Source organism: Piliocolobus tephrosceles, chromosome 5, assembly GCF_002776525.5.
Source record: "Piliocolobus tephrosceles isolate RC106 chromosome 5, ASM277652v3, whole genome shotgun sequence".
In the NCBI taxonomy this organism is placed as follows: Eukaryota; Metazoa; Chordata; class Mammalia; order Primates; family Cercopithecidae; genus Piliocolobus; species Piliocolobus tephrosceles.
The window spans coordinates 35,418,065-35,442,390 of record NC_045438.1 but is presented as its reverse complement, the minus strand read 5'-3'; the positions used below and the strand labels follow the sequence as shown (position 1 = coordinate 35,442,390).

Sequence of the window (24,326 nt, the reverse complement as noted above, 5' to 3'; positions counted from 1 at the left end):
GAAAAATTTTTAAAGTTATTTTGTTTCATTCACAGATAATTTTCAAAAAGGTAAAATCATGACTCTCCTCAAATATAAAACGGACACATATAAAATCATGACCCTCAGCAAATATAAAATATTTTACTTAACTCAACTAATATGGAAACTAGTAAGATGGAATGTCCAGTTCAAAAAAACATTTCTATTCATAGACAACAAAGAAATGTTAAGATATCTGAGTTTGATTAGGAAAAAAGCTGTTTTATGTCCACAGGCCATAAATCTTAGGGATTCATCCATTCCACTCTACAGAAATTTGCATCTCTACTGGACAAAAATCTGCAGGTTAGCAAGTAAATGTCGGTACGCCTGAGGCCTTTAATAAGTGGTACGTAATGAGATGAACTAGCTTCACTTGCCCGAGACAGTCCTTGAGTGGCCTTATCCTCCCATATGATACAGAAATGATACGTCCTACCTTTTTGCCTTATTCCTAAATCTCAGATAATTTTCCCAACCATTTAATATGGTGGATGTTAGTGGCACCAAACAGTGCTACAAGGACATATTCTTTTTAAGCAAACAAATACTTATAAAATGCAAAAATAATACAAGACACAGTAGAATTGAAAATATATGATGAAACATTAAGAACGTAGACGTGCCAAAACAGTGTTGAAAAAGAACGAAGTTGGAGTATTTATATTACTGGATTTCAGGACTTTTAAGACAGTGACATAACAAGACAGTATTATCTGTCAGTCCATTTCCTTTTTTTTCTGTTTTTTCTTTTTTTTTAGATTTTAAAATTTTTTTTCATGAGACAGAATCTTGCTGTGTTGCCCAGGCTGGTCTAGTGCCTCTGGGCTCAAGCAATCCTCCCACCTCGGCCCTCCAAAGTGCTGAGGTTACAGGTGTGAGCCACCACGTCCAGCATATTTCCTTATTTCTTTTATGTTTTAGGTATGTAACTTTTTGTGTCTAAAATTATTATAGCATTTTACTCTTGCAAAATATATATACTGTATACAGTCATACTTCAACTGATAGAATTTCAGCATAAAAAAGGTGAGATTTCCCTTTTATTTAAGAATTCATGTTATAAAAAGACAAGGTTACATAACAATGTTTGTATTATTGCCTTTTAATTTGTGCATATACTGACATATATGCAAATTCTAGATTTATGTACATTAAAGTGACCATAGCAGTTGTCTTTGGATTTTCAAATTAAAAGTTAATTTTCACTTTCTTCTGTGTACCTTTCTGCTTACTATTGTTTTTTCACCCAAGCTTTTATTGTGATAAAATGTACATAACAAAAATTTCCATTTGAAAATTTGAAGTGCACACTTCAGTGGCATTAAGAACATTCACACTGTTACGCAGCCAACACCACTATTTACCTCCCGAACTTTTTTTATCTTTTCAAATTAAAACTCTGTACCCATTAAACTATCACTCCTCATTCCCTTCTTCCCCCAGTCCCTACTAAGCTCTATTCTGCTTTCCACGTTTAGGAATTTGACTGTTATAGGTACCACTTGTGAGTGGAATCACTCAACCTTTGTCTTTTTGTGTCTGGCTTATTTAATTTAGCATGTTTTCCAAGTTCATCTGTGGTGCAATTGTATGTATCAGTGTTCCATTCCTTTTTATGACTTATATTTATGGTGAACTGAAACCACCTTAATAATCAGAAACTTAACAAAGCTGTTTTAATCTGAAGAGAGGAATGAAAGCTTAATTTTACTTTTTAGTGAAAACCTGGTTCTACCTGTCTGGGGTGTGTTTGTAACATTCTACTTCCTGTTTGTATTCTAGGGGTGAAGCTAAGTAGTCTTCTTGGTAAAAAGGGAAACTTGGAGAAACTCCAGAGCTACTGGGAAGTTGGATTTTTTCTGGGTGCCAGTGTCCTAGCCAATGACCACATGAGAGTCATTCAAGCATCTGAAAAGCTTTTTAAACTGAAGACACCAGCGTGGTAATAATTAGCTATTATATGTTGATACAATTATTTTTAATAAACAGCTCCATATTGTTCCCATATTGTATTTACTGAACTGACAATTAGATGATTTTATTTGCTTATAAAATAAAATGCAGAATATAGAGGAAAATTGTGATATTCATAAAATGTATTACACATAAATTCTGATGACTTTGGACATAGGTGATGTCAGCAGGTTCCTGACTTTGCCTTTCCTGCACATTGACCAACCCACTGACCCAGGTTGGCCAGTGTCACCCATGTGAATCATGCAGAGGTCACACATTTTGCACCTGCAAATATAACTTATGTTTGGGGCCTGAGACCACATTTCCATTACAGCTGTTAGACCTCTACTCCAAACATATGCCCTTTGTTTCCTCTGTGATCTAGTCTCAGTTTCGGAATTCTCATTCTTGATTTTTCTTCTTACTTAGGATTTGACTGACACATTTGAGTGTTTCTTATATATGTATGTTTTTCTAATTTCAAATTGTTCTTGGAGTACACCCACATCTCATCATTATCTATGTGGTAATTGGAGAGGTGGAAACAAAATTTCATCTGCATTCAGGACCATTTTGAAAAAATGTTGGCTGGGTGTGGTGGCTCACACCTGTAATCCCAGCACTTTGGGAAGCTGAGGTGGACAGATCACTTGAGGTCAGGAGTTTGAGACCAGCCTGGACAACCGGGTGAAACCCCGTCTCTACTAAAAATACAAAAATTAGCTGGGCATGGTTGCAGATGCCTGTAATCCCAGCTACTTGGGAGGCTTAGGCAGGAGAATCACTTGAACTGAGGAGGCGGAAGTTGCAGTGAGCCGAGATCGCGCCACTGCATATCAACCTGGATGACAGGGCGAGACTCTGTCTCAAAAGAAAAAAAAAAGAAAAAGAAAAAGAAAAAGAATTTTTATTAGTATCACATGTAGCGATTAACCATTAGCTATAAAGACTTTAAAAGGCTAACCATGATATAGTGAAAGCCTCTTTCCAGAGCTGCTCAGAGCCCAGGCGGCCAACTTACCTGTTTTTATAATAGAAACTGTGTGAGGAAGAGACCACCATGTTAGACCCTCATGACTTTTTAAAGAATTTTCCTTATGTTCAGGTCTCCTTTAGCCAATCTTCCCCAGGGATCTTTCTAAAGATCACAGTGATCTTTCAAAAATGCACACCTGACACTTTGCCTGCACTGAAATCCTTAAATCAGTATAGTTTAATTGTTCCTCACAGCCTAAGGGATAAAGTCCATCATTTTGTCTTAGCAAACAAGATTTGCCTTTAGCCATTCCAGCCTCAGCTCTTGTCACACCCCTGGGTTTACACTGCTGTCTCTTCATACCACACTGCCGGTTTCATGCATGAGTGTCTGAGCATGTGCTGAGCATGCCTCTCACAATGCACACATTCTCCGGGGAACACTCATCCATCACACCTGCTCATAAAGCTGACCTTGACCTAGAGCCCTTCCTCACACCCAAGTCCCTTCTTTAGTGTTTCTGTCATTCTTTAGTTATGCCTCTCTTAATACTCTCTTAGTGTATGGCTTTTTAAGTTGTCTCTCGGTTTAATCATATCTCCATGGATATTTATTCTTGGTGTTATAACATCTTTTGATATTTATCCCCACAGCACTATGTGCAGCAGTAGGCATTCAGCAAATGATATGAAATAAAGGAACCAATAGATGCATGCATGATATTGAGTCACATTTGCTATTTCTTTACAATGACCATTCTGATGGCAGTATTTTAGGCATCCCGGTTCTGTTAGCAAGAAAACAGGCACTATTCTATGTGATGGTACGCACAGCCGCAAAACAGTGCCTTAAGGTTTACTAACTTAATTTTTATGGAATGTTAACTTCCATATTTATAGTCCATAAAGCGCCTGCATAGCCATTATCACCTATAATTATCCCACTCCTCATTTTTCCTAACTTTTTCTTTTGAGGCACCATCTGTCTTATTAGGTTTGAGGGTATTCGTATAATATATAAGCTGAGTTGCCTCAGAGCTAAATAATGATCTCTTATGAAGTGTCTATTTAGGAAAGCTTCCTCAAAGAAGCATAATTAAAAACAAATGCATTAACTACCTCCTTGAATAGAATATAGGCATTTTAAAATTCATGTTTTAACTACATGTATGGCCCTAGTCCAAGTTACCAAGCCCTCTAAGCCTGTTTCCTCATCTCTAAAATAGGGATAAAATAACCAACGTTACTGAGTTTTTGTGAGATAGAAATGAGATAATGTGTGAAAGCATGGCCAGGCGCGGTGGCTCACACCTGTAATCCCAGCACGTTGGGAGGCCGAGGCAGGCAGATTGAGGTCAGGAGTTCGAGATCAGCCTGGCCAACATGGTGAAACTCCATCTCTACTAAAAATACAAAACGTAGCCAGGTGTGGTGGTACACTCCTGTGATCCCAGCTACTCAGGAGGCTGAGGCAGGAGAATGGCGTGAACCCGGGAGATGGAGCTTGCAGTGAGCCAAGATTGTGCCGCTGCACTCCAGTCTGGGTGACAGGGCGAGACTCTTTCTCAACAGAAAAAAAAAAAAGAAAAAAGAAAGTGTGAAAGTACATGATATGTAACAAATAACGAATAACGTTTGGTGAATCTGAATGCATAACTATTAATGTCATATATAAATTACATTTACAGAATTAGACTGGGATACATGGGAACAGGTGGTTCTAAATTTGTCTGTTATATGTTTTATATCTTTTACTTCTCAGGTACCTCAAGTCTATTGTAGAGACAATTTTGATATACAAGCATTTTGTGAAACTGACCACAGAACAGCCTGTGGCCAAGCAAGAACTTGTGGACTTTTGGATGGATTTCCTGGTCGAGGCCACAAAGACAGATGTTACTGTGGTTAGGTTTCCAGTGAGTACTCTTCCTTTAAATCTAAGTACATTTCTTTATTTAAAGAACATCTTGTACTGTGATTGTAACAGTGCTTGGGGGCTGATTTTTGTGCCCTCAAACTGCAGTCATCTGGTTAATATCTTTATTTCCTGCACATTGGTTTGCTGTAGCTTACTTTTAAAAATAACTTCTCAAAATCAGAGAAATGAGATCTATTTTTATGTTTTGCCATGGAATTTGGGTGGTTCCTTTTGATAAGTGGTGAAGTGTACTTCCTAAGCAATGCAAAGATTGTCTCTCGGCTTAGCTTCAGGCCAGCCCAATGGATGCTTTTCCTTAATACTGCAGTTGCGTTGACATGGTCTTCAGTATTACTTCCCGTACTGTGGTGAAAAGTATCAGGCTCACCTGCATTGTTATCCCATCCCCACCACCCATTACCCAATCACTATTTACAACGTTTTAGACCATGGGAAATAATGACTTGCAGTTTCTGGTCTGCAACTCATTTTGACTAGTCTCTAGTGGACTTCAGATACACAGATTGAAATGTATAACACACACACACACTAAAAAAACACCTATTGCTCTTCTCAGATGGTGCCATGCCTCTCCTGATAGTTCTTAATATCGTCCAGCATCCAATTCAAGAATTATTGGTAACTTGCTGTATGTACAAATTTCTTTCCACATCAAAGTGATGCCATAAATCTCTTTGAGCTCTCAAATCTCTATCTTCCATACTCAGAGGTGGTGACAGTTCTCAATTCTTTTTGCAAAATCTGGTTTTCTAGTTCTTGTTGATAGGATCATCTACTTCACTTAACTAAATCCATTGCTCACATGAGCATGCTTTACTCTTGCTTCCAGATGAAGCCTTGAGCTCAGCAGGGTCTTTAATCGAAAGCCTTTCTAACTGAAACACTTCATTTTCTAGCCTAGATAATGTGTAGCCTAGGAAAATACTTACCTTAGAATGAGCTGGCAGCGTGTCTCTAGCTGCTGCTCTCAGTAGCAGTAAATGTAGTCAAAGAAGAGAATGTAGAATTCAGATATTTAATTGACTGTTGACTTGATCAACTAGAAAATTGGCTATGAAAGGAAACCATTCAAATTAGTCACTTTGAGCCCATTTAGATTATTTTCATATGAATTTGTCTGTCATAATATAAATATAAGTGAATATAAAAAATATTTGACAGTTGTCTGTCATAAATGTAAATAAGTGAATATAAAATATAAATCGGAAAATATTAAGTGAGAAGTTAGGAGAATATAGGTATAAACACCAGTTGAGAGAAGCATCCTTAAGCAAGAAAGGGACTTATAAGTCCCAAAGGAAAATACTCACCAATTTGATTTCACTAAAAAAAATGGATATTTTTGTTTGATTAAAAAAAAAAAACCAAAAAAAAAAACCCACCGTGAGCATGCCAAATAGAAACTGCTAGGCAGGGAGAAAATGTTTTATAAAACTGTGTAAAATGGTCAATTTGCCTAATATGCAAAAAAATCCTGTATAAAGTGATAAGCAAAATAAAATAAGAAGAGGCTGGGTGTGGTGGCTCACGCCTGTAATCCCAGTGCTTTGGGAGGCCGAGGCGGGCGGATCACCTGAGGTTGGGAGTTTGAGACCAGCCTGACCAACATGGAGAAACCCTGTCTCTACTCAAAATACAAAATTAGCCAGCCGTGGTGGCACATGCCTGTAATCCCAGCTACTCGGGAGGCTGAGGCAGGAGAATCGCTTGAACCTGGGAGGCAGAGGTTGCGATGAGCCGAGACCATGCCATTGCACTCCAGCCTGGGCAACAAGAGCAAAACTCCATCTCAAATAAATAAATAAATAAATAAATAAATAAAAGAAGAAAAAATTTATATGGAGAGATAATTAACTTCTGGTTAGTCAAGAAAATGCAAATTAACTGAGACACTATTTTTTTTGCCCATTGGACCCAAAGAATTAAAACATTTTACAACAGTTGACACCATTGTGGAGACAAGAGCATTTTTAGAGCCTGCTGGTGGGCGTGGGAATTGCTGAATATTCTGGGATTTTATCTGGGAAGGGGATGATGTAATTGTGTAAGCGATCCTGTGGACCTCAACTTTATTTGCAACATTTCATTTCTTTAGAAAACATTTTGAAGCAAATATGACAGCATGTTAACACTTAGTTATCTGCGAGTGGTAGGCACATAGGTGTTATCGTGCCAACATATTTATGGCATATTTGATTTTTCTCAGCAATCCATTTCCTTCTTGAAACTTTGTGGCTTATTTGGGGTCTGTCTTTTTGTGACAAGACTCTAAAATGCAGTGTTTTCCCACTCATCTCTAAATACTACTCCTACATCAGAATTCATAACTCAGGTGCTCAAAATTTCTTTTCCATAGTTTGTTGTTACACAGAGGACAAAACTGTACGATTTTGTAGTTCTTCTTAAGTTGAGTTTTCCTACAACGACTTCACCTGTGTGAGTTCCAGAAAATGCCAGTCTCCCAAGAAGCTCCAAATTTAATGGAAATTGCTTTAGAATTAACCACTTGATTGTTTTCTTATATTTACATGTATGATGAAGCACTGCAGAAACTGTAAAGATATTGCTTTAAAAAATAATGGAAACCATATAGATGATTTTTAAATCTTAATATACATGATAGCATAGCAGAAAAACAGGACCAGTATTTGGGTAATAAGTTGTAACCACTTCTGGAATTTGCCACCAATGCTCTCCCTCATAGAGAAATGCAGCCTTTTAGTACTTGTAGGGTGATCTTGGTCACTGCAACTTGTCGTGTCCTCAGCATAGCATCGTCCGTGGCTCACACTACAAAGGTTGCAGTAGGTGTTGATTAGGATGATAACATTATCCTTCTTTTGAAATGATCTAATAAAATCCAGGACGGCCTATTTTAGAAAATATTATTTGATTGTTTTTATTTATCTCAATACTGTATTCATTCTCATTTCTCCAAGAATTAACTGTGACTCTGGGCAAAAGAAAGTTGAAAGTTTACTTGGGAAATGATTTGAATGGTACCATCATTTATCACTTTAATTTATTCTTTTTTCTTAGCTCTCCTCTTGATATATTTTCTTTCCTTCTTACATTGAAAAGTTTGGAGACCATCAACTCATTATCTAATGTCAGGAGAGAGGACGGAGACAAGTATGGTACTTCAAAGACCCTGTAGAAATTTAAACATCTGGTTAATATCTATTCTTTGTAGGCCTTGCAGTTTTCCTTTTTGATTCAGATACATGAAGTTAGCAGTTAATTATAATATTAACCTAAAAACAATAAACTAAAAGCAAGAATATATAAACTAATAAGTGAGGTATATCTAGCTTTAAGGCTTTATCAAATTGCCTCCATTCCCTGGTCTGTTTCCCAGCCTTTCTGTGACCTCTGTAATGTGTGCTATGCCTTTCTCACATTTTGTCATTTCAAGGATAGAGCAAAGAGCTCAACAAATATTAAGACAGTGATAGTTACAACCTTGTTTTTATTTCCTGTCTCAAGTTACGGACACATAATCCAGATTTTATCTGTTAGAAATAGTAAGATGACAATAAAGACATAATTTAACAAGAGAGGAGCTGGTGCTTTTCTTTTCTTCTGTTGAATATAATAGTGTGCCCACATAATTTGGGAACGGGGTATATTCTCACTTGTCAATGAAGAGAGTTGGATGATGTTTTGGGAAACCCACCTTTTATTCTCTGTTATTTTGATTTCATATACATTGCGATACTCAGATATGAGAGCACCATTTCTGCAAAGTTTAGACGGGAAAATGATTTTTATTATTCATCATTACCGCTCATGTCTCTGTTGATTGGAATTAAGATTTTGATTCACTGGGTGAGTTTGTTCCTTAGTTCGAATATGTTCCCTTATGGGCTCTCACCGTGTGTTTTTTTGTGGTATAGCCCATCTTATTTTCACAGCTAGAGCCTGACTGAGAATTCTTTGAGCCCTTAACATTTTTAATATTCAAAGAGTAAAGAAAAATTGTTTTTTCTACCTCCCTTTCTCTAGTTCCCTGTACCTTAGGTAAACACACTGTTAGGATAAGTTTGGAGTAAAACAAATACACCCAGATTCTTTTGCCTTCTTTCTGAGAGTTATTTTACTGTATTATGAATTTGTAATTCCTTATGGATGGTGCCTTCTGAAGGAGTTTTCCTCCACTTTTATTTGGAAAACTTGCTTGATTCAAGATTAGTTCTAAAGGTAATTTGCTTGAGTGTTAAGCAGTGGAGTAGAAAGACTATTCCAGTTTCTCTAATAGTTAAGTATTGACTTTTCTTTTTTTAAACTTTCCTAGTGAAGTCTGCCTAGGAAATTTGGGCCAGGAAGATGCCTTTAAGCATCTATACAAGTAGATAATGAATCATAGCACCTTTGAAACCAGGACATGTGTATTATTTTAGTACTATTCACTCCAAATGTGAGATATTAGTAATAATATAATACTTCATGCAGTCCTTTGATGGAGATTCTCAACTCATTTATCACATACCCCTCATAGAGCTTCAAAATAGGAACAAATTTTATTTCTGTTTTTCTCTTACAAGGCTAAATATATCATTATTGAAGATGCCAGTTTCATCTGGAAGGCAGTGCAAAAACGTGTTTATTATTTCATATAGCTAAGTTTGTTTCTTTGGTTTATATATAAAACTCAGGAATAACTAAAACCATTTCTAAATTTATTTACATGGGTATGAAAACCATACTACTACATCTGTATGATAAAGTGTGATAGCAGAAAACTAAAATAAGGATGTGACGTTCTATGTATGGACCTTTTCTGTCTTTCTTTGACACGTTTATATTTATAGAAATAGCTTATGTAGTACATGATAAAATAGAAGATTTTTAAAAGTTATCGCTAGTAGATTCCCTGAGGATAGCTGAGCCCATATATGGACTTCAAAAATTTATTTCTAAGTTTATTAGCAATACAGGGTGATGCATTATTGAACCTTACAATAATTGATAAATACTGTAAAATGCTTGAAGGATTTATAGGAATAACAGCAATCAGAAGTTGAAATGGTTTACTCCAGCAACAGACTCAGAAGCTCATCCAATAATCCTCTATGTTGGAGGTGGGGTGTTACAGCAGCTCTAAGTGGTTTCAATCTTAAGTCACTGATATTAGTTTCTTTGCCTTATCTTTTCAAGGTATTAATATTAGAACCAACCAAAATCTATCAACCTTCTTATTTGTCTATCAACAATGAAGTTGAGGAAAAGACAATCTCTATTTGGCACGTGCTTCCTGATGACAAGGTAAATTGGCAATTATTAACACAAGAGCATTAGTAACGAAGGACTTTACACCCTTCTAGCATTTACATACTCCAGCAAATGTCTGTGGTAGTTAAGAAGAAATAGCTCAGCTGTGTGTCTGTCTTGGCATAAATGCATTCTGTATTATAAAACTTGTTAAATTTGAATTATGAATTTTCATCAATATTAATAAAATATAATTGAACTATTTGGATTTTCATTATAGATGGCATAACCATCCAAAGCATACTCAGAATTGGAATATTTCTCTTTTGTAAATTCATGCTGTAAGTTATGCACCAAAGAACTAATACTTAAAATACCTGACATAAAAGATGCATATGTTAATTTTAGGAAGCCTGTCAGAATGATGCCACTTTTAATCTTACACTGGTACCATTATAGTTATCATTACATCTAGCTGTTTTGTTATCTAAGTAGTTGCTAAATCTCAGATTAGCCACTGACTCAGTGTGTGCTGTGCACAAAGTGAGGTGGGCTGCGCGACCACCTATTTTGAGAAGGATCTTAAAACAGTCTCACTTCCGTTCATAGCAGTCATGTGGATAAGCCTTTCCACTTCTATATTCATCAGTTTTAATGCATGTACAAATCATCCTACTATTTTTTAAAAACAGACATTTTCAGGACCTGGCTTCAGTCCACAGGATAACAGATATGAGAGAAGTCTTGTGGAAAAATCGTTAATTTATTTTCTTTCTCGTAACTGTTTCTCAGAATGCCCTTATAATTTTATTTAACCGTTATTCATCAACGTACTCATTTAATAAATATTTATTGAGCACTTACTCTGGACAGGCACTACCCGACATGGTGTTAGACCCTAGGGGAAACGGCTGTGTCCAAAATGAGTGAAATTCCTGCCTTCGTGGTTCTTGCTTTCCACTCAGAGAGGGCAATAAACCAATAAATAAATGTATAGGTATATTCAGTGGTGAGAAGGGAAAAATGAAGCAGGAAGTAGAATCAGGAAGTAAATTTGGGAGTATGGGCTTGCAGTTTTTTACATGTGGACTTGAATCAGTAGACCTGGATTCAAATCCTACCACTGCCCTTGGGCAACTTGTCTTCTCCAAGCTATGGTGTCCTCATCAATAGAATGAGGTAATAATGTCCACCTCGAAAGGTTGTTGTGAAGGTTAAATGAAATAATTGGGTAGAGTGCATTTCACAGAGCCTGGTATATAATAAATGTTCAGTGTCTTAACTACAATAACAACAAAAACAATTATAAATGACTGCAGTGTACATATTATATGGACTAAATCCTAACTTTGAAACCCCAGAGTTTAACCCTGCTTTGCTCTTTAAATGGCATGGGAGTAATCATTTGGGAGGTTGTTGGTGTTGAACTGGTACACAAACTGGCTCTGCATCAGAATTATCTGCAATACCCTGGATTTCAGGAGACCGACTGAGTTGGAATCCTTTATACTTAGAGTGAAGCTTGGACACATTCATTTTTATGAAGACTTATCCATGATTCTGATGTGCAGCCATGGTTGATAACAACTTTAATAGGGATGTAAACATACTAAATTACTCAATTGTAGTAGCTCAAGAATTATTACATCCTTGACTTTATGGCTAAGCTGGTTCCTGGGGATGGTGCTTTTCAAGATGTGGTTCCCTGGAACACCAGCATTAGAGTCACCCAGGGAGCTGGTTTAATTAAATGGCAGATCCTCATGCCTATAATCCCAGCAGTTTGGGAGGCTGAGGTGGGCAGATTACTTGAGATCAGGAGATCGAGATCAGCCTGGCCAACATGGTGAAACCCTATTTCTACTAAAAATACAAAAATTAGCTGGGCATGGTGGCACACACCTGTAATCCCAGCTACTTAGGAGACTGAGGCAGGAGAATTGCTGGAACCTGGGAGGCAAAGGTTGCAGTGAGCCAAGATTGTGCCACTGAACTCTGGCCCAGTTGACAGAGCAAGACTCTGTCCCAGAAAATAAATAAAATAAAATAAATTGCAGATTCCTAATCTGCATGTCAGACCTACTGAGGACAATTCTATGAGGTAGACTCAGATCTCACATGTGTGAACCACCACCTTAGGAAGTTCAACAGGAAAACAACACAGCATGTCCATAATCTAGCAAGAAGAATGTCCCATGTTCTGATATGTTCAAGTCAGCTGGGACAGATCCTTCCTGGATGTCAATCATGGCCAGGCCCTGTGACCTCTATCAGAGTGGCAAGAAATCACTGGTTCCAGTGCTGTAGTTTCTAGGAAGGGCAGTGTCTTGTGTTTAAAATGAATAGATACTAAGCAGCACCCAGAATGCATATTATTTATATTTTAATTTGTTCTATATTTAGATAAAGTTGGTCATGTTAAGTCTTGTAACTTAGTATTACAAGTTAACTTAGTAACTTAGCAGGCACACTAAATGTTGGCAACGTGAAATTACATAATAAGCTTGGAGAAAACCATCCATTCTTATGTTCTCAACACCGAGTCCATCTAGTAGCACTGAGGAATACTGAGGAGCATCTTTCAGAACTGTGGTCTTTCTCCAATCCCAGTTTGTGAAACACTGTCCTAGCTGACACTTTTACAAGTCAGTTTGGAACTGGCTGCATCTGAATTTTAGAAACACTCTACCAATAGGTTGTGGTAACTTAAGGATCTTCGATCACCCAGTCAGCCCCAAATTACACATGCCAATATTTGCCACTATCTGCAGAGTCAGAAGCTTGATTCTTTTTCATTAATAGGAGTGTCAATTGTATGGAGAAACACTTGAAAAAGTTACTTGTGATACTAATTTATTCATAACAGAAAACTTCCTTGACAAAGGACTTTGAAGACAGGCTTTCAGCTAAGACATAGCTTCCCATGAGACTCACTTCCATGAGTGAAGTAATAGAGGGAAGACTTTGAAAGAAGTCATTGCCCCAGCACCCCCATCAGCAACATTTCTAACATGTCATTTTAATTATGTTAGAATGCATCACGCTACACCCAAGGAAAGCACTGTTGAGATGATAGTAGAGCAAATCAATCTACCAGCATTCTTTTGAGTTCTGTGGACTTTGGGACTGTGCCGGTTCCTGAAGAGGACACTATAGGTTCTTGGTCTGTGGCCTTCAGTGAGGAGGAAGATCAGTGAGGCATGGAGTCCTTCGAGAAGGCTTCCTAAAGGAAGTGGAACCTGTACTTTGGCTGTGCATAGAACTGGAAGAGATAAACGAACACGGGAAGACAAACTGGATTAGAAGAATAAGGCAGAATTCCAACCAAGGCACCAAAGTGAAAGCAAGCATGGGACGTTCAGGGGCCAGGAGAGTCTGACTCTTTCCACAAGGGGAAACGTGTTGAGGGAGGTGGAAGATACGATTGGGTGGGCAGGATGACATAAAACTCTACAGTGCTATGTAAGCTAGGAAGAAGAATTTTAAGCGTGTGCTGGTAGGAAACAGGACGTCATTCACGTTTCTGAAAATCTGAGAGCTGATATGAAGGCAGAACAGAATATGAATTATGAACCCAGGGTCAGCATCAAAGTGCATAGGTGTGAAGGTTGACGTTAGCTCTTGCATGCTTCGTGGCCTAGGCATCCACTTCAACTCCTCATGCTTTAGTTGCCATATATGTAAAATGAGAATAATAGTACCTCATAGAATTGTTGTGAAGATTAAATGAGAGGATGAATGGAAATCATTTAGCACAGTGCTAAGTGGCTTGGAACAAGTGCTCCATAATGGTTGCTAGTGTAGCTATAAAATTGATCTGGTCTTGACATTTGATTTCTGAAGTCTGAGGCTCTGGAGGGTCACAGAGAAGACTAGTAGAGGAACTAGCTAGATATGAGGCAGGTAGAGATCCTAGAGTGGAATAATACAATTGTGACTGCAAAAGGATGGATGATTTGGAAAGAAAAGTGTATAACTTAATCACGAATTAGGAAGAAGGGTTAAAAAGAGGGAATAGATATAAGGTGACTCAAGTTTTGATTGCGCTGATAAAGGTGGTAGGATTCTTAGAAGGAAAACCTGAGTTGTAGAGGAATCATGAGGAATTTCATTTTGGACGTGTTTAGTTGAAACTGATGGCAAGACTCCAAGTGGAATCATCCAGTGGCAAAATTGGGAATAATGAATATAACTGTCTATATACATGTTAGTGATATTGCTTTACAGTGCAGTGCGATATTTATATTGTTTTATATGTATGCAGGTATATACATACATGTTCTCACAAACTGAGCTACAGTAATCATCCAGTGGAAACTACAAAACTAAGAGAAGTTAGGAGACATGGACATTATGGAGACGAGAGCAGGACTGGAGGAGGAGATTTTCAAAGGCTTGATTGAAAAGAGCAAGGTTATCCAAGGACACTTGGAAACAGAGTGAGGCTAAAGGAATTAGCGATTAGCAAGGCCTAGAGAAGGAGTAGAGAGCCAGAAGAATTTGGAAGACAGAAAAAGAACAGAAAGTAAGCCAGAGATTTTTGGAAAATGAGTACTATTTCCAGCTATTTGTTACTGTTTTCTCCTTCCTAGAGGTTCTTTGCTCAGTAAAGTGAGCCTCGTGTTAATTCTCTTATGTTTTGTGACAATTTTTATATTATGCTAAGAAATATTAGGATATATATTAGGATATAAACAAGTGCATGAAATAGGGTTACAAATTTAAGTTGAGTACTGTCCATTTTCCGTTTTCACCATCTTTTGATCAGGAAGAATTATATTTATGTTGTCCTTATTTCCTATCACTTTTAGTGCTAAAACTTCTCCTTGTTCAAAAGTTGAAGCTTTCTTGTATCAGTTTCCATTCTGAATTTATATCAGTTTCTTTGCAAACCCTGATTCTAACCATAGTGTATTCATTATCACTACCATTTTCTCAGTTTTTAAAAATAAAAGTGGTAAAATTGGAAGGAGGACAAGCAATAAAAACAAAAACTTTATTATTAACATGTTACTTTAAAACAACTGTAACTAACAGAGAAGCAACCAGTTTAATAGGTCTTATGTTAAACTAAACATGGGTTGCTTTTATCATAGAATGTTTAAAATTTTTTCCTAAAATTAGAATAGAGAATGTAGCTTTTCATTTATCATGTTTATTTCTTTAGTCACTCCTTCTCTATTTTTATTCTAAAATATGGAATAAATAGCTCTGTGAGCTAGTATATACTTTATACTGAAACTTTCAAAACTTTAAGCACATTATATACCAATTCCCAATGCCCAGGGACTCTTAGAGAGCTACTCTACCTTCAGGGGTAAAATTAATTGAAATCCCGATCTTTTAACAGTTCTCTCTTGGTTGAATGAATAGTTGCTGCTAAAAAGTAAGTTAGTCATTGAAGAAAGTCTGAATGTGTACAATGAAAGAAAAACTTAGATTGGGGAAGAGAGAAGTTATTTGCAGGACGTTTTAAATGGTTATTTAGAATTTCCCCCCCTTTTAGGGGTTGAAGTTTGGGTACCCTTGGCCTATCTCATGGATTAGCAAGCAAAGGCAGGGGCCTAGTGGAAGATTAAGTGCTGATTCTCCTCCCTCACTCCAGCTCCAGCCAGTGGCCACTCACAGAAGGCCCAGGAAATTTATGAGGGAAACATGCTTACCCCAGATTCTAGATTAAGATGATTTGATGCTCTCATCCACCAAGGATGCTTTCTGCTGCAAACTCCCTGCTGAAAGCAGCTTAAATAAATGGTATTTCATATTACAAGAAATGATAGGCTGAGCATGGTGACTCACATCTGTAATCCCGGCACTTTGGGAGGCCAGAGCAGGAGGATTGCTTGAGGCCAGGAGTTCAAGACCAGCCTGAGCAACGTAGCAAGACCCCCATCTCTACAAAAAAAATTTTAAAAATTAACCAGGTTTGGTGATATGTGCCTGTAAGTCCCAGCTACTTGGGAGGCTGAGGTAGGAGGATCGCTTGAGTCTGGGAGATCCAGGCTGCAGTGAGCTATGATTACACCACTACACTCCAGCCTGGACGAAAAAAAATAAATTTTGAGGTGGGGTGGTTCTGAGGGTAATTTCAGCATCAGAATTCTGAATTCTGGCTTCTCTGCATACTCTTGGTGTTCCTCTCATGTTCTTAAGTAGCTAGCTATTCCAAGAATCACTTCACACAGGCGGCATCCCAGGGAGGAGGGCCAAGCGCTCTCCTTTATACCGTAAGTTGTATCACATGACCATGCTTACACCTATCCCCAGCAAGGCAAATGAACTTGCCATGGCCAATTTAGACTTACCGATTTCACCATTCATAAACATTGCCACCTGAACCTGGGCAAAATTTATTTTTTTGTCAGCAGAGGAGAAGGAGGGAATGACAGTTGCTGAGGGAGCCGACAGGGCTTAGTACAGTATAACTCCTGCCACTTTCAGTCAATACAGCATTAACTTCCAGCTCCCATTCTAGCCCTAACTGGGGCCTGGGATCTGCAGCTAATCCGTTCCTAGAAAATGGTGCTTGTGCTGATTAAATTAGGTTGACTGTTGGTTTGCCTGCTGGGGCTAATTATCGCTAGCGCTGCCTTTGGACCCGCTCTTTTCCCTAATTCCCAGACAGGTCCCAGGAGCCTTTAAACTACCTGTTGGCTTTGTAGCTCATCAGCGCCTCCTTGTGGTGGGTCCTACAGGTAGGCGGGGAGGGAGGCCTCCTTCCACCTTCCATCTCAGGGCCTGGGCTTTATTTACATCACTGAAATGGAACGTTCCCTGGCAGCACTGGCAACTTTTCAGGAACCAAGCATTCTGGAAATACTCCACTCCTTTCCTACGAAACCAGTCCAAAATTTCTACTTAGCTGTTCCCAGAAAAGGATTGATAGAAGATGCATTTTACCAGTGCTGTCTTGTTAGTATTTGCCAGTTGCTGTGTTCAGGGGCGGGTTTGCATACTGCCTCAGCTCTGCACTTGCTTCCCACCTCCTGCTCCTGGACATGGTCTTGGAAAGCAGCTCAGCTGCAGGCTCTGAGGATAAGGCTGCATTGCACGCAAGTAGTGTACAGGTAACAGCTGCAGCTCCTGGGTCATATATATATTTAGAAGTTCACCTGAGGCCAACAGGATTTAGAAGCAACTTTCCAAATTACCAGCTGAAGCTGGAGGCTGCTATTTTAATTTCACTCCCTCTGTACTCTGGTTAAGAGAGCCACCACATGCCATGAGTACCTTTTTATGGTATCTTCCCTCCTGGACTTCATGCAACAAAATTTGCTCTGTGCTCATTCAGGTCACATTCCCGTGACCTGACTGATATGCACTGAAACTAGCTTTTTAATAAATTCACATCTGACTTGAGAGGATCTATTTTTATTTTAAGTTGCATGGACCTAGCAAAGAATTATGGGCTCTAGATATAAATTGTGGCTTTTGAGTTGCTGTAGCCAAAAGGAGGGTTCTAGGCCACCTGAGAGCCACAAGGCTTTGCCACCCATTTCATTAACCCAGGCCAGACCTCAGCCTCCTGGCAGTGGGTGGGTAAGAACTCCTTTTCCTGGTTGTTTTAAATTTATAGAATTGAATTTCAGCGTCAGTTTATTGCTGTACTGTACTTGCTCAACTTAGACACATGGATAAACTACTTTATTTCTGTAAAAATATTTATGCTATTAATGTTATATTGTCACACATTTTTAAAGGGATTATGATCCATTTTGTAATTAATTTAGGGACATGTGAATTTGATAATAATTTTATCTTAGCTTTAGTAATAAACTCAAGAAATAAATTCCCACATTTTTCTTCACCTTCGCTCTGCAAATCACCCATGTTTATAGTATGACAATCACATTTTTTATGTTCAAACTTTATTAGCATATGGAATTTTGCATAAATTAGGTAGCAATACCTTGTAGTTATGATGGGCACTACATTCTTGCTCTACTACTTTCTGAGGACATAGAGCCGCCTGTTTAGTTGGAAATCTTAACTAAAGACAATTCAGAAATAGTTATCTTTAAAACCTTGCCGAGATGTTATTCAAATTAATGCTTGTCTTTCTCAGAAAAGAAATATTTCTCAACTGTACTAATAGAATTACCTTGATCATTGAGTTTTTTTACTTAAAAATTAACACACAACAGTTATTACTTGAATCAAGTTTTAGAATTTAATGAGACTAATTCTCCTGGGCTCCTTTGGAAGCTGTTTTATTGAAGTACAGGAATTATTAAGTAGAGTAAACATTACCCTTATGACTTGAGAATGAATTGTGCTTTCCATCCAGATAATTCTTTCATGAAAAATAGTGTACCAGGAAAAATGACTGTGTATATCACTTTAAAAATAATTAAACAAAATCATTGTTGTTATGTTATTTTCCATTTGGATGACTCTATTTTTTCTTGTTGTTCTAGAAAGGTATACATGAGTGGAATTTTAGTGCCTCTTCTGTCAGGGGAGTGAGGTAAGTTTCCTTGGTACATTTTGTTTACTTGTAAGATATTTTTCTCCACTATTCATGGGCTGGATAGAACTTTTAATCATGATTTTAAAATACAAAGAATGTCAAGAATCATTCAATTGGTGGAAACACCCGACCTTCTTCAGCGTCACTATCTCCAGTAGGAAAAGATTTGCAACAAAATGTTCACTGCTGGTTGAGCTGACTCTGTGCTCGTGACCTACTTAAAATATGGTAACTGTGGGGTAAATGCGAACTGTGGACCAGAATCAAAATGTAGATAACACTCAGCCATGTGGAGTTCCTCTTTAGCGGAGCTGTTGGTTTATATAATAGGATGATTTTCTGTCCTTTTGGTATACCAGGAACTCATCTCCCCTTGCATGGGTCCAAAGCACACATGCCATCTACCAGAATGTATCCTGCCACTAATTTTATTTATTCTATTTTATTTTACTTATTTTATTTTATTTTATTTTATTATTTTTTATTTGTGAGACAGAGTTTTGCTCTTGTCGCCCAAGCTGGAGTGCAGTTGACATGATCTCTGTTCACTGCAACCTCCGCCTCCCAGGTCCAAACAATTCTCCTGCCTCAGCCTCCCAAGTAGCTAGGATTACGGGCACACAACACCATGCCCAGCTAATTTTTGTGTTTTTAGTAGAGACAAGGTTTCACCATGTTGGCCAGGCTGGTCTGAAACTCCTGACCTCAGGGATCCTCCCGCTTCAGGCTCCCAAAGTGCTGGGATTACAGGTGTGAGCCACTCCACCCAGCCCCTGCCACTAATATTAATAACTTCAGATGATAAGGAGTCCATTTAAAAAAAAAAACAAAACAAAACTTTCCATGAGGTCACTTTCCTGCACTGATCTTGAGATTACAGTGGTGAACTTCAGTTTGCTTCAGTTCTGACTGCTGTCCCAACGCCAGTAGCTCAGAAAATGCCATTTCTTGGGATTTAGAAATAAGATTTTTTTTTTTTTTTAAAGAATCAAGAGTCAGTGGTTAAGTCTTTAAATAATTGTTCTATTGAAGCTCATGCTGAATCAACTCTTGCAAATTTCAAACCAAGTTAGACGTGCTTACTACTGTTTCCCCCCACGTCATAGCAATGAGAGACAACAGATTTTTGCAGCCTGGTTATGCAATATCCTGTTGCTTTTGGAATAATAATAATAATTGGTTTTATTAGAGCATAAATTGGTACAGCGGTCTGAGTCACTAATGATTGGAGTTCTCCTGGTAAAGCTGCCTGTTACCTCATGAATGATCTGAACAGAAAGAAGCAAGATGATGGACTGACTCATATATCTTTTGGTCGATACTTTCTCAAATAAAGCTGTACTCTTAATATTTAATTTTTAAAGCCAGTCATTAGCAAGGCACTCACTATTTATTGCTGCATTTTTAAGCAATCCACTTAAGAAAGTATGGTAAATGTAAATTTCACTTTATCATATCTGTTTTCCAGTGAATACATTTTCTTTAATTAGGTGTGGTAGCCCTGTGTAACAGTTGTTGTGATTTATGACTTAGACATAGGCTGCTAGTATCTGACTATTGCTGGCTTATATGCTGAGAAACTTGAGTTGTAGTCTGTGACTTCAAAGAGAGCTCATTTTTCCTGGCCTCATCCTCCATAAAGAAGAGATGACAAACTATGGAAGAAAATCCAACTAGGTCAGCAGCTTGCCTTGCGTCACCTCAGAACTTGCACAGCTCGAGTTAGTGGGCATTAACTGAGCACGAGCTGCGTGTCAAATGTTGAGTCCTGTTCTGCCAAAGATACAAAAATGACTAAGACATCAACTCCTCTCTTGAAGAACTCACAGCCCATCAGGGAGAGGAACAGACGTTTAACAACTCATGACAATACAGTGTGAGAAGAGCAATGAAAGAAGTAAACTCAGAAACACAGGTGTAAGAGGAAGTCTTTCTGTTTAGGGCAGAAGTAGGGCAGGGAGAGAAGGTAAGGTCTAAGCTGGGCCTTAAATCGTGAATAGAGTTTCTTTTAAAAGTAAAAGACGACATGCATTCCAAATGGAAGGAACAGCAGGCACAAAGGCATAAAATAAGGGTTGACAAACTATGCCCCATGGACTACATCTGGTCCCCCACCTGTCTTGTAAATAAAGTTTTATTGGAACGTAGCCATGTTCATTCATTTATGCATCCTCTTAGGCAGCTTTCATGCTTCAGCAGCAGAATTACATAGTTTGGCCTGCAAAACCTAAAGTATTTTACTATCTGGCCTGTTACAGAAAATGGTTGCCAATCTCTGGCATAAAACAGCATGGCCTAGTGGGTTGACTCAAAACTGTTTCATATTGCCATAAAGTCAGCCACGCACTGAGTCCTAACCAAGTGTACTTGTGCATTGCTTCACTCCTCTAAAATCTCTATTAACGAATGAGGTGCTTTTACTGCCTCCACAAATTGCCTGCCTAGCTTTGGAAACATTTCATTGTTCTACAGATTGCATAGCACCAGAATCACTGAGGTCGGCCAGCCAGTTGATATTTATGCTTTTCCTCCCAGCACACAGAATACTGTAGTAGGCAGGATGCCTTTCCCTGCTCTGTTGAAAGGATGTGTAGTTTACGTGCACTTACAACACCCTAGAGCAGACCTCCTCTGCAGACATGAGGAGGAGGACACCTCTCAGAAGAGTAAATAATTTTAGTAGTGTGGTGCAGGAAATGTCACTTTTTAAAGTGCTATTTATAACTGCTTGTTATAAACAACATAGATATAAATGGGATTGAATTTAAAACTTATTTCTTTTTCATCATAGGACCATAAAAGAATTGGTAGTTCTCTGAATAATGCTTTTTTGTTTGTTTGTTTCAGTATTTCTAAATTTGAAGAAAGATGCTGCTTTCTTTATGTGCTCCACAATTCTGATGATTTCCAAATCTATTTCTGTACAGAACTTCATTGTAAAAAGTATGTATTAATCATTGTGTGTGAAAAAGATTCTTCTTACCTGATCATTATTTTCAACTAATGAGTGAACATGTACCTCCTGTGAAGAATTCATGGCTATGTGGTTATATAAATATTTTATTTGGGCTAATATTTTATAATTATATCATAAATTTAACAGATTTTGGGGGGGTTTCTTTAATAAGTCAAACTTTATCTTAGTCATAACTTATTTTCCCACAGATGGAACATTAACCAAGACTTATTGGTTAATTGTTAAATATTATAATGCATACTTTAAGTGCTCACTTACTGATATAAATCATCTCAGTATTATATACAATAGTACTTCTTTACCTTGGCTCGTATTAGTTAGATTCACCTGGTAAGCTTTGAAAAAACATACATGGCCCCCACCTCAGACTAATTATATTGGACATTCTGGTGGGGGTGAAGTCTGAGTTAAGAGCCGGTGATCTGATCTATGCCAATAAAAGAGATCATCCAAAAATCCATGGACTGCGTTGTATGTTTGTGTTTTTCTCCATTGTATGTTTCTCTTGGGCTAAAAATTAAATTCTTCTTACTTCTTTAGAACATTATGATTGACTGTGGGAAACTAGAGAAGTGAGTGATAATTTAGAAGCCAAAGTATAGGTGAAAGTTAGTTTGGACTCAGAATTTTGCTGGGGATTGTTCTTATTTAAATAATTACTATTTAACTTCATTATAAATGACTGATACGCTAGCTACAATATACAGTCGTTCATTTTTATCTTGGTGTGAAAAAGAAAAGTGTTTGTTGAATCCACAATTCTTGGCTCAAGCTTTATCTTTATTATCATAAAACATATGGTAAGGGAATAAAACACTTGGAAATAAGAAAATTCCTAGCTCTTGTATGGACTAATTCTCCACTTACACTTAAACTCTCAAGTCTGTTGACTTATTTCTATGATAATTACAGCTAAGATTTATGAAGTGTGTGCCCCAGGACAAATATTTCAGTCTTCAAAGAAACCCCATTAGATGGGTAGTATTAATATCTGTATTGAAAAGAATAAAAAAAAATAGTCCTGGAGAGTATAGCCTAAAATCATGTAGTCAATAAGCATAAAAATCTGGGGTTAGAACCAGGCACAGGAGACTTCAGAATGCAAGCTTCTGAAAATTACACTAGTGCTCCCATCCCACTGCTGAGTGTTATATTCTGCCTAGAGGTGTTCATACTGAAAATTTTTACATGAGTGGCTGATGCAAATCCTTAACCCAGATCTTAAATTGTGTCTGTAAGACCAGATTTTTTTTCTTTTGATCTTTCACTTTATTCTTCCTCTTGGTTGAACTAGCTTTTCTCTCTCACTCATTGTGCTGTTTAATCATCATGAGTGCATACTGTTATTCCAGTCATGCTTGGGAATTTTTTTCTTGTCATGGACCTTCAAGAAATGTGTATAGAGATAGGAAGAGTGAGGAAGTTGACACTACATGAGAACTCCATCAATGGGGTCCAAGTTCCAAGACAGACTTTGTTCTTCATCATGATCTCAATGGCCAGAACAGTTCTTTATCCTAGTAGACACTCAGTGAGTATTTGTTGAATGAATGGATGGATGGGTGGGTAAGAAAGATTCTGAGTTGTGTTAGGGAAATTTTTCTTGTCACACCATAACCTACTCTTCCTTTGGGCTGGCATCGCATAGCTTGACCTGCCTGTGGGATCATCAGCCCTTGTGCACAGTGCTTCCTGGCTTTATGTCTGTGAACCATCAGCCTCCTCTCTGAACAGATTAGCCACAGCGATCAGGATGCCAATCTGTTTGTCACCGTAATCACTTTGCTTGTCTCTGAAATGGTCTTCAGAAAAAAAAAAAAAAAAAAAAAAACTTTACAAGAAGAGTTCCTGAAGAAAAATGTATTTGAAGTGAGGCATTAGGTTAGAAATTTCTAGAAAATTCTACCAACCTGTATTTTCTTTTTGAAAAATTGTATTTTTCACATGATCATGATAGTGTGTTATTGCCTGGTTCTAGAAACTCTCTTAGCTCTTAGTTTTGGTTCTGAAGTCACTTTGAGATGTACTTGCTTATATTTACTATTGTTTGTGTTATGGATTCTAATGTGCTAACTTGTACTGTAGGTTTTTTGAGATGGTGAACACCATTACCGAAGAGAAGGGGAGAAGCACAGAGGAAGGAGACTGTGAAAGTGACTCGCTGGAGGTAATGACTTAGATGTCCATCTACATTTAGAGTTCATTTTAAAACAAACTATTTGAAGCCTTACTGAGGCAGGTGGCAGGGTGTATGAAGGGTAGGAGACTATCTGTAAGCTTTCCTTTAATGTTAAAAACAACTTCTGGAATCCCTTTGGTAAAAAAGGGCTAAAAAGTTAACATCGGAGAATTTTTATTCCGCAGCACCAAGTGTTAGCATTTAACTTATCTGATAGCAAGTAACTATGCTTTATCTATGACAGTGTCAACGCATGGGCCACGGTGTCCTTACACATTTTCTATTCTCCTCTGAGATATGTGCAATTCAGACAAAGAAGATTCAGTGAAGATTCCGGTTGATAGCACCCTTGTGGCAGGCATTAATATGCTACCCAGAGAACCTGAAACCGTGGAAGATTAATGGAATTAAGAGAGGAGGGAATAACAGTGACTTCAAATGTTGTTCCTTTCAACTGGAATCCTTTTACTAATGTCTGATGGGCACAGATCACTATGGATACCTACTTTTATATGGTTTTTATTTTTATTTTTGTAGAGACTTGGTCTCGTTATGTTGCCCAGACTGGTCTTGAATTCCTGGGCTCAAGCAATCC

The 24,326-nt window shown here is 37.8% G+C and overlaps 1 protein-coding gene across 3 annotated transcripts in view; it reads left to right on the top strand.

Annotated features, from left to right (window-relative positions):
* Nucleotides 1-24,326, top strand: part of MAP3K5 (mitogen-activated protein kinase kinase kinase 5) — a 244,433-nt gene that overhangs the window by 139,608 nt on the left and 80,499 nt on the right. For all 3 annotated transcript variants that reach the window (XM_023190948.2, XM_023190949.2, XM_023190950.2), the window contains 6 exons: nt 1,807-1,966; nt 4,718-4,871; nt 10,052-10,159; nt 18,523-18,572; nt 21,423-21,518; nt 23,638-23,719. In XM_023190948.2, coding sequence (XP_023046716.1) covers nt 1,807-1,966; nt 4,718-4,871; nt 10,052-10,159; nt 18,523-18,572; nt 21,423-21,518; nt 23,638-23,719 — 650 coding nt within the window. The remainder of the gene's footprint in view (nt 1-1,806; nt 1,967-4,717; nt 4,872-10,051; nt 10,160-18,522; nt 18,573-21,422; nt 21,519-23,637; nt 23,720-24,326) is intronic.